Here is a 17,561-nt window from a genome sequence, read left to right as displayed (position 1 = left end):
CACGGAGCCACAAAACACAACACGGAGCTACATAACACAACACGGAGCTACATAACACAACACGGAGCTACATAACACGGAGCCACATAACACAACACGGAGCCACATAACACAACACGGAGCCACATAACACAACACGGAGCCACATAACACAACACGGAGCCACAAAACACAACACGGAGCCACAAAACACAACACGGAGATACATAACACAACACGGAGCTACATAACACAACACGGAGCCACAAAACACAACACGGAGCTACATAACACAACACGGAGCTACATAACACAACACGGAGCCACATAACACAACACGGAGCCACAAAACACAACACGGAGCCACAACACGGAGCCACAAAACACAACACGGAGCCACATAACACAACACGGAGCCACAAAACACAACACGGAGCCACAAAACACAACACGGAGCCACAAAACACAACACGGAGCCACATAACACAACACGGAGCCACAAAACACAACACGGAGCCACAAAACACAACACGGAGCCACATAACACAACACGGAGCCACAAAACACAACACGGAGCCACATAACACAACACGGAGCCACATAACACAACACGGAGCCACATAACACAACACGGAGCCACATAACACAACACGGAGCCACATAACACAACACGGAGCCACATAACACAACACGGAGCCACAAAACACAACACGGAGCCACAAAACACAACACGGAGATACATAACACAACACGGAGCTACATAACACAACACGGAGCCACAAAACACAACACGGAGCCACATAACACAACACGGAGCCACATAACACAACACGGAGCCACATAACACAACACGGAGCCACAAAACACAACACGGAGCCACAACACGGAGCCACAAAACACAACACGGAGCCACATAACACAACACGGAGCCACAAAACACAACACGGAGCCACATAACACAACACGGAGCCACAAAACACAACACGGAGCCACATAACACAACACGGAGCCACATAACACAACACGGAGCCACATAACACAACACGGAGCCACATAACACAACACGGAGCCACAAAACACAACACGGAGCCACATAACACAACACGGAGCCACAAAACACAACACGGAGCTACATAACACAACACGGAGCTACATAACACGGAGCCACATAACACAACACGGAGCCACATAACACAACACGGAGCCACAAAACACAACACGGAGCTACATAACACAACACGGAGCCACATAACACAACACGGAGCCACATAACACAACACGGAGCTACATAACACAACACGGAGCCACAAAACACAACACGGAGCCACAAAACACAACACGGAGATACATAACACAACATGGAGCTACATAACACAACACGGAGCCACAAAACACAACACGGAGCTACATAACACAACACGGAGCTACATAACACAACACGGAGCTACATAACACGGAGCCACATAACACAACACGGAGCCACATAACACAACACGGAGCCACATAACACAACACGGAGCTACATAACACAACACGGAGCTACATAACACAACACGGAGCTACATAACACGGAGCCACATAACACAACACGGAGCCACATAACACAACACGGAGCCACAAAACACAACACGGAGCTACATAACACAACACGGAGCCACATAACACAACACGGAGCCACATAACACAACACGGAGCTACATAACACAACACGGAGCCACAAAACACAACACGGAGCCACAAAACACAACACGGAGATACATAACACAACACGGAGCTACATAACACAACACGGAGCCACAAAACACAACACGGAGCTACATAACACAACACGGAGCTACATAACACAACACGGAGCTACATAACACGGAGCCACATAACACAACACGGAGCCACATAACACAACACGGAGCCACATAACACAACACGGAGCCACATAACACAACACGGAGCCACAAAACACAACACGGAGCCACAAAACACAACACGGAGATACATAACACAACACGGAGCTACATAACACAACACGGAGCCACAAAACACAACACGGAGCTACATAACACAACACGGAGCTACATAACACAACACGGAGCCACATAACACAACACGGAGCCACAAAACACAACACGGAGCCACAACACGGAGCCACAAAACACAACACGGAGCCACATAACACAACACGGAGCCACAAAACACAACACGGAGCCACAAAACACAACACGGAGCCACAAAACACAACACGGAGCCACATAACACAACACGGAGCCACAAAACACAACACGGAGCCACAAAACACAACACGGAGCCACATAACACAACACGGAGCCACAAAACACAACACGGAGCCACATAACACAACACGGAGCCACATAACACAACACGGAGCCACATAACACAACACGGAGCCACATAACACAACACGGAGCCACATAACACAACACGGAGCCACAAAACACAACACGGAGCCACAAAACACAACACGGAGATACATAACACAACACGGAGCTACATAACACAACACGGAGCCACAAAACACAACACGGAGCCACATAACACAACACGGAGCCACATAACACAACACGGAGCCACATAACACAACACGGAGCCACAAAACACAACACGGAGCCACAACACGGAGCCACAAAACACAACACGGAGCCACATAACACAACACGGAGCCACAAAACACAACACGGAGCCACATAACACAACACGGAGCCACAAAACACAACACGGAGCCACATAACACAACACGGAGCCACATAACACAACACGGAGCCACATAACACAACACGGAGCCACATAACACAACACGGAGCCACAAAACACAACACGGAGCCACATAACACAACACGGAGCCACAAAACACAACACGGAGCCACATAACACAACACGGAGCCACATAACACAACACGGAGCCACATAACACAACACGAAGCCACATAACACAACACGAAGCTACATAACACAACACGAAGCTACATAACACGGAGCCACATAACACAACACGGAGCCACATAACACAACACAGAGCTACATAACACAACACGGAGCTACATAACACGAAGCTACATACCACAACACAGAGCTACAGAACACAACACGAAGCTACATACCACAACACGGAGCTACATAACACAACACGGAGCTACATAACACAACACGGAGCTACATAACACAAAGCTACATACCACAACACGGAGCCACATAACAGAACACGGAGCCACATAACACAACACGGAGCTACATAACACAACACGGAGCTACATAACACAACACGGAGCTACATAACACAACACGAAAGAATCACAGATCTTCAGAAAGACAAGTACAAACATTAAATACAAAGAATAACATGAGCTTTAGGTATAAAAAGATGAACTTCACAGAGATGAAGAGCACAGAACCTCTTGTAAAGAAGACTTGTAGATGATACAGGACTCATTCATGCAGAAAAATTTTCAGTACATTTATATCTTTGTTCCTGCCTTTTTTTTTACACCTCAACACAGATGTTCAACATAAAAACTAAAGCAGATATTAAATTCTGTTCCTGATTGATTTGGGTGAATGTATGTGGTGTTTCAAGCTCAGTCAAGGATTTACCTTCAGGCAGAAGCAACCACGTTTATCCTGATTCACTGATTCAAAACTCAGAACACTCAGCTACTTTACAAAATATCTACCATCTACTATTTTACATCTACAGTATGAACTTTACAGCAGGTGTTTTACAGCAGGTATTTTACAGCAGGTGTTTTACAGCAGATGTTTTGCAGCAGGTATTTGCAGCAGGTATTTGCAGCAGGTATTTTACTGCAGGTATTTTACAGCAGGTATTTTACAGAAGATGTTTTACAGCAGGTATTTTCAGCAGTTATTTTACAGCAGGTATTTTACAGCAGGTGTTTTACAGCAGGTATTTTACAGAAGATGTTTTACAGCAGGTATTTTACAGAAGATGTTTTACAGCATGTATTTTCAGCAGGTATTTGCAGCAGGTATTTTGCAGCAGGTATTTTAGAGCAGATGTTTTACAGCAGGTATTTTCAGCAGGTATTTTACAGCAGATGTTTTACAGCAGGTATTTTACAGCAGGTGTTTTACAGCAGGTGTTTTACAGCAGGTGTTTTACAGCAGATGTTTTACAGCAGGTATTTTACAGCAGGTGTTTTACAGCAGGTGTTTTACAGCAGGTGTTTTACAGCAGATGTTTTACAGCAGGTATTTTACAGAAGATGTTTTACAGCAGGTATTTTCAGCAGTTATTTTACAGCATGTATTTTACAGCAGGTGTTTTCCAGCAGGTATTTTACAGCAGGTGTTTTACAGCAGATTCTTTTTCAGCAGGTATTTTACAGCAGGTGTTTTACAGCAGGTATTTTACAGCAGGTGTTTTACAGCAGATTCTTTTTCAGCAGGTATTTTACAGCAGGTGTTTTACAGCAGGTATTTTGCAGCAGGTATTTTGCAGCAGATGTTTTACAGCGGGTATTTTACAGATGTTTTACAGCAGGTATTTGCAGCAGGTATTTTGCAGCAGGTATTTTAGAGCAGATGTTTTACAGCAGGTATTTTCAGCAGGTATTTTACAGCAGATGTTTTACAGCAGGTATTTTACAGCAGGTGTTTTACAGCAGGTGTTTTACAGCAGGTGTTTTACAGCAGATGTTTTACAGCAGGTATTTTACAGCAGGTGTTTTACAGCAGGTGTTTTACAGCAGGTGTTTTACAGCAGATGTTTTACAGCAGGTATTTTACAGAAGATGTTTTACAGCAGGTATTTTCAGCAGTTATTTTACAGCATGTGTTTTCCAGCAGGTATTTTACAGCAGGTGTTTTACAGCAGATTCTTTTTCAGCAGGTATTTTACAGCAGGTGTTTTACAGCAGGTATTTTACAGCAGGTATTTTGCAGCAGGTATTTTGCAGCAGATGTTTTACAGCGGGTATTTTACAGATGTTTTACAGCAGGTATTTGCAGCAGTTGTTTTTCAGCAGGTATTTTTCAGCAGATATTTTACAGCAGGTATTTTGCAGCAGGTATTTTGATGCAGATGTTTTAAAGCAGGTATTTACAGCAGGTATTTTGCAGCAGATGTTTTACAGCAGGTAGACGGTATACACTATTCCTGGCAAAAAGGTTGAATTCTTCTCATCATGTTCCCACAGTAATCAGGTTTATACACCATCAAATATGGTTTAGTGACTTCTAGTTTTGTTATTGTGTTCACTCTCTCTCTCTCTCTCGTACAGGACGTTTCAGGACCTGGCGAGACAAGTGGATTTGGATTACGGTACGGTTCGGGACTCGGCGGTGTACGACTACTTCAGGGCGAAGGGCACAAACCCGCTGGAGCAGGACAGCACTTACGCTGAGTTGTGGAGGACCATCAGCAAAAACAATGGGCAGGAATTCTCAGTGTCTAGTCCATCAGAGGGAATCCGCAGGGTAAAGAATCACATTTTATAAATGTTATATCTTTATACAGAACTGCAGAACACTGATGGATCCTGGATTCTGATTGGTCAGAAGGTGTTGATTCATTTTCTATAGTTTTCATGCACTGTGCAGTTTTTTATTTCCATAGTAACAGCTCCTTCACAGGAACACAGCAGATAAAAGATAAAAAAAAAACGTGTGTAATTGGTAATGTTATGAGAAGAGACTTTATATTTTTTATATTTATATATTTGTTCATATTTATGGATGGAGTCTCCAGTCTGAGCGTTTTGTAACAGTCAGAGGTCTAAAGGTTTTCTCACATCCTCAGGATAAAGGGGTTACACTTCTTTGTATTTTTGCATTTTTTTGTCCAGAAGAGAGAGAATAAAGAGAGACTTGAGGTGGGATGAGTGTTTACAGCTGCTGTAACAGAAGTGACAACAGAAATAGATTAAATATGATGTGGTGTTTTATCTCTAAATTCTGATGTGAGTTGGAAGTAAAGCAGATTTTGGTGCGTGATCTCCACACACAGGAACAGTGATGTGTTCTGATGAACGGCGTGGTCCCACTCTCGCTCTCAGGACTGTGATGAGACGTTTGAGTGTTTGAATGAATGGCGGTGTTGTGAACGTTATGGTTTTTCAGGATCTGCGTCAGGGCTGCTTTGTGGAGAACGAGAGCATTGATAACACCAGCTTCCTGTCCACCTTCTCATTCTGCACACAACTGTTTTGTTTTTGTCTCATAGCTGCAGCTGTTTTGGGTTTAAAGATAGCGCACTGTTCTCATTATTCAAGCACGTGTACACGTGAAAACAAAAGGAATTAATGATGATGTTGGAAAAAAGCACAAAAAACTGTCACTTTCTTTTACATGGTTAATGAGCCGCAGCGCTGGAGGCCTGCACACTGCTTCATCTGTGAGACGGTTTAATGGTATTATTTTATTCTTAAAGGAGATACTGTAGGATCAGTTTGGAGCCCTGACCAGCAGTGTTTTAAGCCATGTGGAGGTAAAAGCTGAGCTCAGTCTCCATGGCTGCACTGCTTTTCTGTAATTACTGTGACTTTAGCGTCTCGTGGCTGTGGAGAATGTGCTGACACTTTCTGCAAAACCGCTTAGTGCAGATGAAGGTTTCTACATGAGCTTTCTTTCATGTAACTTTCACAGGAGGATTATTGTTACACCATGAAAAACTATTTAGAAGCCTGTAGAGCACATTAGCATTGCATTTATATGCGTTTTCATTTTTCCCTTCAAGGCAAAAAAAGGTCCTTATGCGTTCCTCTGGGACATGGCAGTGGTGGAATACGCCGCGCTGACGGACGACGACTGCACCGTCACCGTCTCGGGAAACAGCATGAGCAGTAAGGGTTATGGCATCGCTCTGCAACACGGCAGCCCTTACAGAGACCTCTTCTCCCAAAAGTAAAGATCCTTCTCAATCTCCCTCTGTCCTCTCTCTCCCTCTCTCCCTCTCTTCCTCTCCATAATGTACCTGTAATTCTTGTCTGTTCTCCACTACAGTAGATGATGAGGTGTGATATAAAGGGAATTGTTCTGCCTTAGTAATGGGGGTAAAGACGGAAGATGAAATAATGATAGATAGAAAATGGCCTTGGGTGAAACCTGAAATCAGAAACAAGTGCTTTGGTAAATGTCAAGTGCCGAAACTGGGAGGAAACGACAGCGACGCGCGATTCTGAAATAAACGACTGCATCTTTGGGTGAAGCGATGAGCTTTGATTCTTTACTTGCAGTATTGTAGCTCTGAGTTTTTTCTCCTTATAAATTGATCTGTTTGTGAGAGTAACAGATGCAGGCAGATTGTACAAATCTCCACATAATTGCTTGGAAGCCAATTAGAACGGCGTAATCATATTTCTTGTGCATTTGGGAAGCCAGGAGAGCTGTTTTTGTCTCTCAACTGCCTTCACACAATTTCATATTGATCTATCAGGAATCTCTGAGCATGACTCAACAGCTTGCAACACACACTGCCAGTGATTACTGTTCGTTAGATGCTTATGTAATGCTCTCAGGTCCTTACAGGAGGGTGAAGTATTAAAAAGAGCTTAACTTCATAACATGCCAATTTTACTCTCCTAAATTCTTAACTAATTATTACTACAGTATAAAATATCACTGGAATATCGTATCGTAATATAATATTGATCCTTTTCTGTCACTGTGAGCAGCAGCAGGAGCAAAGATGAATAATTACTTGCTAAACTAATGACTTTCACACACCTGTGTATCAGGAAGGTGATCTCTCTACTACACAACCACGTCTCTGTCATGTGCACCACAGTGCTCTTCAGTCCTGACTCTGATTGGTCAGAAGCTGTTGATTCATTTTCTCTGATGGAGTTGAGATCATTGTTATATTTAACATGCACATTGAGACTTAACATCCATTTATTGTAATAAAAATAAATGCATTTTATTTGAAATCTTTTTAAAAGATGATACAAAGAGATTTATTTATTTTATTTTTTTCACCCCCACTTTCAACTTCTCTTTAGTTTTATGTCATCATTTGGATTGATTGTCCATAATCACTCAGAAACACTTCGCTGATTCCGCTCCTCCTCCTCGTCTCAGATATTTAGATATTTCATGAAAATGTGTAGTGTCAGTGGAATCTGAATCCCTAAGTGATTGCAGCTTCAGGCTCCCACCCTGAGGGACGGCGGAGAGCAGCAGGATAATAGGCCCATGAACCAGCGTGTCATCTTCTGTAGAGAGAGGGATTCATCTTACTTTTTTCCTTTTTCTATCCCATCATCCTCCAATCCCACCGTGCTCCCATTTATCTGCAGTTCTTTCAGATGTGTTCGTCATGTTTCTTTTCCTGGAAGGATTTTGCTCGGCTTTTTCCCACGCAGCAGCTGATCAAGATGTCTCGGTGTTTTCTCATTAAACATCTCGATTATTTTCACTTTCATATTTCTCTGTTAGTAGAATTTATAGAGATGTGTTATTTAGTCATTTTCATAGCTCAGCTCCTTGACTGTCTGTGTGTGTGTGTGTGTGTGTGTGTGTGTGTGTGTGTGTGTGTGTGTGTGTGTGTGTGTGTGGTTTCTCTGTCCTCTTTATTTTTGCTGTGTTTGTTTGTGTTTAAATGTGAAGTGATGAAGCGCTGAAAAGAAATTAAAAGCTCAGTGAAGCAACTTTAACTTTTACACACTTCAAACCTGAATTGTGTCTCCATTGTGTCTCCACTGTGTCTGCATTGTGTCTCCACTGTGTCTGTATTGTGTCTCCACTGTGTCTGCATTGTGTCTCCACTATGTCTGTATTGTCTCCATTGTGTCTGCATTGTGTCTCCACTGTGTCTGCATTGTGTCTCCACTGTGTCTGTATTGTGTCTCCACTGTGTCTGTATTGTGTCTCCACTGTGTCTGCATTGTGTCTCCACTGTGTCTGTATTGTGTCTCCACTGTGTCTGTATTGTGTCTCCACTGTGTCTGTATAGCGTCTCCACTGTGTCTGCATTGCGTCTCCACTGTGTCTGCATTGTGTCTCCACTGTGTCTGCATTGTGTCTCCACTGTGTCTGCATTGTGTCTCCACTGTGTCTGTATTGTGTCTCCACTGTGTCTGCATTGCGTCTACACTGTGTCTGCATTGTGTCTCCACTGTGTCTGCATTGTGTCTCCACTGTGTCTATATTGTGTCTTCACTGTGTCTGCATTGTGTCTCCACTGTGTCTGTATTGTGTCTCCACTGTCTGCATTGTGTCTCCACTGTGTCTATATTGTGTCTCCACTGTGTCTGCATTGTGTCTCCACTGTGTCTGTATTGTGTCTCCACTGTCTGCATTGTGTCTGCATTGTGTCTCCACTGTGTCTGCATTGTGTCTCCACTGTGTCTGTATTGTGTCTGCATTGTGTCTCCACTGTGTCTCCACTGTGTCTGCATTGTGTCTCCACTGTGTCTGTATTGTGTCTGCATTGTGTCTCCACTGTGTCTGCATTGTGTCTCCACTGTGTCTCCACTGTGTCTCCATTGTGTCTACACTGTGTCTGCATTGTGTCTCCATTGTGTCTCCATTGTGTCTACACTGTGTCTGCATTGTGTCTCCACTGTGTCTATATTGTGTCTCCACTGTGTCTGTATTGTGTCTCCACTGTGTCTATATTGTGTCTCCACTGTGTCTATATTGTGTCTCCACTGTGTCTGTATTGTGTCTCCACTGTGTCTATATTGTGTCTCCACTGTGTCTATATTGTGTCTCCACTGTGTCTGTATTGTGTCTCCACTGTGTCTGTCCCATGTCCATACTACACTTTAATAAACTTTCTCTGATGTACTGTATATATACGTATATATAATATTAATACTCACAGTCTCTGTGCTCCAGATATTTGCAGTGAATGGAAGGATGTGGTGAGAGCTGAATAAAACACAATGTACATAGAATCAAACTATAGACCATGAATCAATTGCAATAAATAAATTGGACATTATCAGATAATAATTGTTCAATGTTTTGAAGAGGCCACAAAGATACTTTTGTTCTTGTTAAGCTTCTCTGCGTGCAGGAGATCGGACGCGACCACATCGGAGACAAGGCCAAGAGTTTTATTGAATCTTCCCTTTGTGTCATGTCAGATTGCGATTCGGAGCAGAAAATGCAATCTGCTTTATTGGGTTGGGTTTTCAACCGACTATTTCTTTTTTTTCTCAGACTTAAACACACGTCTGAGGAGATGGTGTGCTGACACACTGCCAGAAGTGCACTACACCAAAAAAACCTGCCAACCTCCAAGACTTAATAATCTGAATGGGCCTCTCATAAAATCAAGTTACACATCAAGTCTGAATACAGAAACTTTCCTTTCACAAATATTGATGTGCTGTTAGAAGTTACATTTGGAATACAGTTGCATTCTTTAAACAACACCTGAAATAAGTCAGGCTGAACAAAAGCTACTGAAAAATGCGAAAGCTACTAAAGATGCAGTCTGATTGGGTTTTCTTTAAGTCTTCAGTATAAAGTGTCATTTCCTGAAACTCACTGATCACCTGCTCTTATAAACAATACGTTTTGTGATGTTCTCCCGCTGTTTCTCTTTAGGATCCTGGAGCTGCAGGAGAAGGGGGACCTGGATGTTTTGAAGCAGAAGTGGTGGCCTCGTTCAGGTCGCTGTGACCCGGGGAGTCAGCGGGGGGCTCCGGCCGATGGACGTTCCCTCAAACTGCACAGCTTCGCCGGGGTTTTCTGCGTGCTGGCCGCGGGGCTCGTGCTCGCCTGCCTAGTGGCTGCCCTGGAGACGTTCTGGACCAGCAGCAGCAGCCACTGCCGCCGAGAGCAGCCCAAAGAGGTGACCGAGCACAGGGCCGGGAGGGCTGACGATACTGCCACACTCTACTTTACGGATCCGGCCGCAGATGCGAGCCCAGACTTAGTAGAACTCCAGTACACGCAGTTATAGGTGTGCTCTGCTGAAATCAAAATTGGTTCTTTTCCATCTTCCAAAAATAAAAAAACGCGCCAAGACATCATTTAGTTTCTTGCCACGTCCACATTCCCCCTTTCACACCAGGCACTGTGGCATTTATTTGTATTTTTATCACAGCACTATTGCCTCATTATACAGGAGCTGTAGTGCTGATTTATTGACATTTATTTATAGACAGAAAATCTTTGTGCTTTTTTTTAAATCTTCAGTATAGAAAGTAGTGACGTATTTTTACTCTCCTTCACCGAGAAATCTTCTAAATTATTGTCCCTAAAAATATCAGCAATTAGGAAATTAGTTGTCTCTCATTTTTTAATATAATTATTTTTTACAAATAAATGTCATGTTTCATTATTAACAATTCATATTCACTTCATCCATTAAATCGACCAAAACCCCTTTTTTCTGACGTGAGACCAGCGTGTGCGTTACTGTAAAAGCGCATGTAGACGATGAAAAGGCTTGACATGGATCCATAAACTAAAGTGTGGTTATAAAGGATGTTGCATGGGTCAGAACCCAGTGAAGCCATCAGACGTGTAGTCCGTCATCCCCAGTGCTTTAAACTGTCAATGTGGAGAGTTGAAATTTCTCTTTACGTTTTTTTTTTTTTTTGTTATTCTTTTTGATATGTTTATGATCTTGTGCAGGTTACTAAGGATTACAGAGTGAGAAGGGTTTCAGATCCATTGAGATATAATGATATTGCTACTGCTTCATCGGAGGGGAGGAAGGACATTTGGACAGACAGAGAGAGAGACTGGGATGAAACAGAGGCTATTGATACAGGTCAGAATAGAACTCGTGCTGTCCGATTGGGTCGAGTGTGAGGGGCGGGGCAAGGGAGAAAAAACAACAACAAAAACAGGGGTTCATTCGAATATTAAAGAATTGTCATTATACTAATTCTTTCAATCTGCTCCTCTGCTAAAGAAACGTGAACTGAAAGACAAAAATGATCATTAGGGTCAAAAATAGACGGATGAGTTTATTAGTTATTACTTTATAATTTCTTACATACCAATATCACCTACACAAAACATTACAGTATAGAGTTTCTATTGAGTTCAAATATTTCAGTAATGGTATACAGAACTGTGCATAAATATTCACCCCCTTTTTACATTTTATAAAGTTGGAACCTGGAGCCGAAACAGACTTCATGGTTGGACTGAGTCATGGGTCCGCACTCATATATCCATCATACCCACAGTTAGAGCTGAGATCAAACTCTTCCTGATGTCTTGGAATGAGCGCTTCATTATCGAGGTCTGATCTGTTCTGTTGTGACACGTTCACGTTTAAATTTTTGCTTAAGATCAGTGAACCTCCACTCTTGAATCTAATGAGTTATTTTCAGGAATGTCCCTTAAATGTCTTTATCCGTTTCACCCTCAACCACAAAAATATTTCTAGTCCCTTCTGATGAAAAGCACTCACACAGCTTGATGCTACCACCGCCATGCTTCACAATGTAGCTGGTGTTCTCAGGCTGTTGGGTTTCTGCCAGATTTAGTGTTGTACACCACAGCAACAATCTGATTTCCCCATGTCAGTATTTCAGTTCCAGGTTGCCTCATTGCAAATATGAAAAGGTTCAGCGGTTGAATATTTCTGCATGTCTGCGTGTTTTAATATAAGACACATTATAAAGTATATTTACATCCTACTTCAACAATCAACACTCATTTATTCTTCAAACTACGAAAATGTTAAAGACAGAGATCCATTTCTCTCTCTGTGTGTGTGTGTGTGTGTGTGTGTGTGTGTGTGTGTGTGTGTGTGTGCGTGTGTGTGTGTGTGTGTATCTAGGTGAAGGCTTATCCTGTAATCAGACAGTATTACCTCCTCTAATCTCCCATTTGTAATGTTGGCTCATATTGTTATAAACTATAATCTCCAACATTACACATGTTTAGAACTAACATCAGTTATCTACAGCCTCCTCCTCCCCCACATGGTGGTTACTATCAAACCCTCTCTTTACACATACTCATGTGATCTGTGAACTACTGAGTGGTGAGATGATTCCTACTAGGGATTGGTGAGGCTTTTAATGTCACAAACAGATCACCGGATGGAGAAAGAATCAGGTCAGGGGTTTGCACCAGGAGCTGGCAGTGGAGCATGGGAATGGAGATCAGGGACGGAGTGTGAGTCTGAATCTGGATCAGGATCTGAGAGATAAATTCCACTGAGCAGGTAGAGAGAATGATGGAGATGCAGGACTGGTGTATCAGGATGTGTGGTGAACCTGAAAGTTCAGGAAACAGGCAATGAACAGAGCTGAAACCAAGGCCAGAGACGAGGATTAGAAAGTTAGACAGGATTTACTATTAGTCTGAATCAGAGCTTTGATTCATTTGCTGCTGTTTTGTTTTAATGCACAAAAATAAACACACAGAAAAAACAGAAGAACGTTGTGTGTGGTGTGTTTAAAATCTCCTCATAAAACTCCTACCTCTGAGATGAGCTCAGAAATATACAGCGATTATCAATACCAAGTGAGAATCAAAGCCACACCGAGCCGATCTGCAGAATCACCTCCATGCTCCATTAAGTGCATGTTGAATCCAGAAGGTTCTGTTAAACGTCTCTTTTCCCTGCAGCGTTGCAGCTCCGGGCTTAAGCTCAGTTCTGCTTGATCCCAAAACAAACACATTACAGTGAGTCAATTCAGAGTCAAATCACTCACTCAGTAGAGATGAATTGGAAGTGGATTAACATCATTTCTCATTTCTGAGACAAGATTGAGACGATTGTGAGAGCAGTGTGATTAAAGTGTGTTCTCACCTAATAAAAAGCAGACTAAAGTAGATCACACCAAGGTTCCATTCAAAATAAACAAATTACTGTGTGTGTGTGTGTGTGTGTGTGTGTGTGTGTGTGTGTGTGTGTGTGTGTGTGTGTGTAATTACTGTAAGGATGCTCGTACTGAAATGATTTAAGTAGAAATAACTGATCGACCCTAAACTGAGACGTCTCGGTTCGTGTCCCAGTGAAACGCTTGGGTTTGTTTCTACAGTAGATGAAGATGGAAGGTGATCTGTTCTCAGGATGTTCTCAGGATTTTGATGAGACAAGGTTACACACGATGCAGTACAGAGCTCCAGAGCTCCAGCAGATGTAGAGTAACAATGACAGAGGCTGTGATTGTGGAGCTTTTGTGTAGTGCTTTTCAACAAGATGTTAGAAGTGATTGTGTTATAAAATCGTACACATGAAATGTGAAAGCGAATTCAGTGTCATGGCCTTAAAAAGATAAAGAGAATAAATAAACAGGACAGCAGATGAATGTCTTTATGTACAGAGATTGTAGGGAAAAAGTCACTCTAATATCACAGTCTTTACTCATTTATCACTATGATACATTAACAAGCGGAGAGTTCAGTGCTGAGGCATAAAAAAGCTCTCAGGAAATCATCTTTGGGAAAACTGGATCCAACTCGAGTCTAATCAGAATAAAATACAGCTGCTTTTCTGAGCATTTATTGCTACGAGTTTATGAAAAACAGATCCCCCGACTCCAGTTTAAGTTTATCTTCATGCTTCAGTGTTTTTTTTTTACATTTTTACTGATCCCCAATCCTGGTTTCGCTTAGCACACATTTTCCTGTCCACGGGCCAAATTTGATTTCAAAGTGCACATTCTATACTTCTCCCTCAATTTGATGCCGTAAAAAAGGCAAATCCGACTCTGCCTTTAATTGTGGAACTTTGACCGACGAGAAAAACAAAGCAGAAAGAGAAAGCAAGAGAAAACGAATTTGCGTGGAGCTTCCGAGTTCTCAGAAAAACTCCCTCCCTCCCTCCCCTTCTCTTTTCCTTCTCTCACCCTCTCCAGGACAAGGAGGTGAACCTGGAGCAGGTGCATCGGCGCATGAACAGTCTCATAGACGAGGACATGGCGCACAAGCAGATCCCCGGGCCATCTATCGAGATCTCTGCCCTGGACATCGGTGGCATGCAGCAAGCGGCACGGGAAGCTGGCCGGGATTTCGTGGGCACGGCTCTATCCGTGAGCACCTTTCTGCCAGAGCAGGCCCATGGAGTGGGCAGGACACTGGCACCAGGGCCTGGCACTGCGCTCCCCCTGCCCCTGGGCAGCTCCACCATGCCCTCCTCCATCCACTGCAAACACAGGGCTCCCAACGGGGGTCTCTTCCGGCAGAGCCCCGGCAAGACGCCCATGCCAATGCCCTACCAATCGGTGCCAGGAGGACCCATCACCGAAGCCATTGACCCCACCCACAGCACGTCCATCTGAGGCCACAAGGGGGCAGCTTTCTCGTGTGGGAGGAGGCAGGGTGTGGCAGTACACATTAGGGTTGTAATGTATAAAAAGAACAAAGGGAAAAAAAACACACGTGGAGGTTGATTTTTAATATAGATACAAAAAAACAACAACAAAAAGATAATTTCTTGTAAATATTTGTAAATAAAAAAAAGAGCGAAGTGAGTTAAAGTGTATTTTGAATATTCTCAATTTTTGGAGTTGAGTTACAAAAATGAAAACAAAACAACAAAAAAAACAACAACAACAAATTATAAAACAGACTTTAAAAACGGACTGTTTAAATGGCTTTGTAAATTTTGTTCTATGGATAAAGACGCAAATTCATTGTGATTGTTTTCTAAGTGCCGAAATAAAAAAGATGTCTCTCCGCAGTTTGTTACTAGATTATCACACAGTTCACTTCGTTATGAATCATGATGAAGATGAATCAATCATTCCAACCCTTTTTAATGTTTTTTTTTTTTTTATTCTGTCATTCTTAAGTCTCCAAGAGCATCGTCTCCGTTTGGATGTTCGGCTGTTTTCCTTTCTGCTCTTTAACATGTTCGATGATCGACAGTGTGAACGTTAGCGTTAGCATTAGCATGGAGCTGTAGAATGAGGTGTAGTGAAGCTGGAACACTTTCAGTACAGGTTTCCTGAAGAAGAACACTGAGAAACATGTCTGGATTGTTGGTGGATCTGAATGACAGTGTATTCCTGTTCGATCAATGCAAAGGTGTGAAAATAGTGAAACTGTTTATTTTTCATATTTGTGTGATGATATATGTAACATACATACATACAGAGATATTTTCCTTCAGAGTAAAGAAATGAAACGGTTTTATTAATCACAAACTCTGTAAAGACAAATCTAAAATATAAAAGGTATAAAACATGCTGTGATCCAACTTTTCTTTTCTTTGCTTTTTTTCTGATGAGAGAAAAACGATGCCGTCATTATGAAGTATTTTTATGAGGAAGATTGTGTGGCTTTTTTTTTGTCAGTTTTTGTCATGAAAACCAGTGACGTTACATCACAATGAGATTTTCTCCAGGAATATGAATGGTGTCATTTCACTGATTGTCCTCGTCTTTTCTGTCCTTGTGTAATTGTTTTTGCTTTTTTTTCCACCTGAGACTCTGTTTGATTTTACTGCGTTTCTCCTGCTTCATTTTAATCTCAGTAATCAGGTGGTGCTGATGGATGACAGGGATCTGATATGAGCAGGTGTAGATAAGTGTGTGTGTGTGTGTGTGTGTGTGTGTGTGTGTGTGTGTGTGTGTGTGTGTGTGTGTGTGTGAGTGTGTGTGTGTGAGTGTGTGTGTGTGTGTGTGTGTGTGTGTGTGTGCTGTTATCTCTATTGACTTGACTTGACTTTCTCCCAGTCAGAAGTCACATGAGGATATTGGTTTGATGTATTGGAGGACGTTCCTGCACGCAGTAATCACAGTCGTAGCCTGAATATCTCGTGTACGTTCCAGTAGTTTCTGACGTTAACCAAAGCGATTTCACATCACACTGTGTTCCGCCATGAAACGCCGCTGATCTTCTGGCAGGGACAGACACAGCCTTGTGCTCAGCGCTTTTACTGCCTGGACTCCTGACTCCAGACTCCTGACTCCAGACTCCTGAATCCGGATTCCAGATTTCGGATTCCAGACTCCTGACTCCGGATTCCAGACTCCGGATTCCAGACTCGACTGGAGGAATTACACTGATGATTAACAGATGAAATGGAAGGAAGAAGTGTGTAACTGCAGTCTGTAACATGACACCAGATGGAGACTCTTATTTTCTTTATGAATCTGCTGCTTGGAGTTTCTTAATTCTTTAATAAAGAAAGATGGTTTACATGTTGTTGAATGACGAGTGTTCAGTTGTACAGAAAAGGTCATGTGACCAGATCACTGGAGTTTTTCTTCTCTCACCATTTTAATTATTTCTGCAAGAAATTACACTTTACTACCACTTTACAATACAACAACACAACACCACCACATCACAACACCACAACACTACACCACAACCCACATCACAACACTATAACAATACAACATCAGAACACAACAATATCACAAACCTGCATCATTACAACACTACAATAACAACACAACCCACACCACAACATCAAAAAAACTACATCTTCACAACATCACAACACTATATCGTCACAACATATCACAACACTATAGCACAACGACATCACAACACCACACCACAACACCAAAACAATACCGGAACACTACAACACCACAACACCACCAAACTACAACACTGCTACATCACAACACAACAACACTGCTACACCACAACATACAAAAAAGACACTACAACTCTAAAATAACACCACACCACCACAACACTACAACCCCACAACACCAAACTACAAG

At 42.4% G+C, this 17,561-nt stretch overlaps 1 protein-coding gene across 1 annotated transcript; it reads left to right on the top strand.

Moving 5' to 3' along the window:
* Window positions 1–5,191: 5,191 nt before the first annotated feature.
* On the top strand, window positions 5,192–17,024 carry LOC310723096 (glutamate receptor ionotropic, delta-1-like; the record flags this gene model as incomplete). The annotated part of the gene is made up of 5 exons (XM_083570931.1): window positions 5,192–5,427; window positions 6,686–6,852; window positions 10,507–10,753; window positions 11,542–11,568; window positions 14,736–17,024. Coding segments are annotated over 5 exons (1,100 nt in total), but the record flags the coding sequence as incomplete, so codon positions are not given.
* Window positions 17,025–17,561: the final 537 nt, after the last annotated feature.

This window comes from Silurus aristotelis (assembly GCF_946808225.1).
Source record: "Silurus aristotelis genome assembly, contig: scaffold_164, whole genome shotgun sequence".
Lineage (NCBI taxonomy): Eukaryota > Metazoa > Chordata > Actinopteri > Siluriformes > Siluridae > Silurus > Silurus aristotelis.
This window is presented reverse-complemented; position numbering and strand designations above follow the sequence as displayed.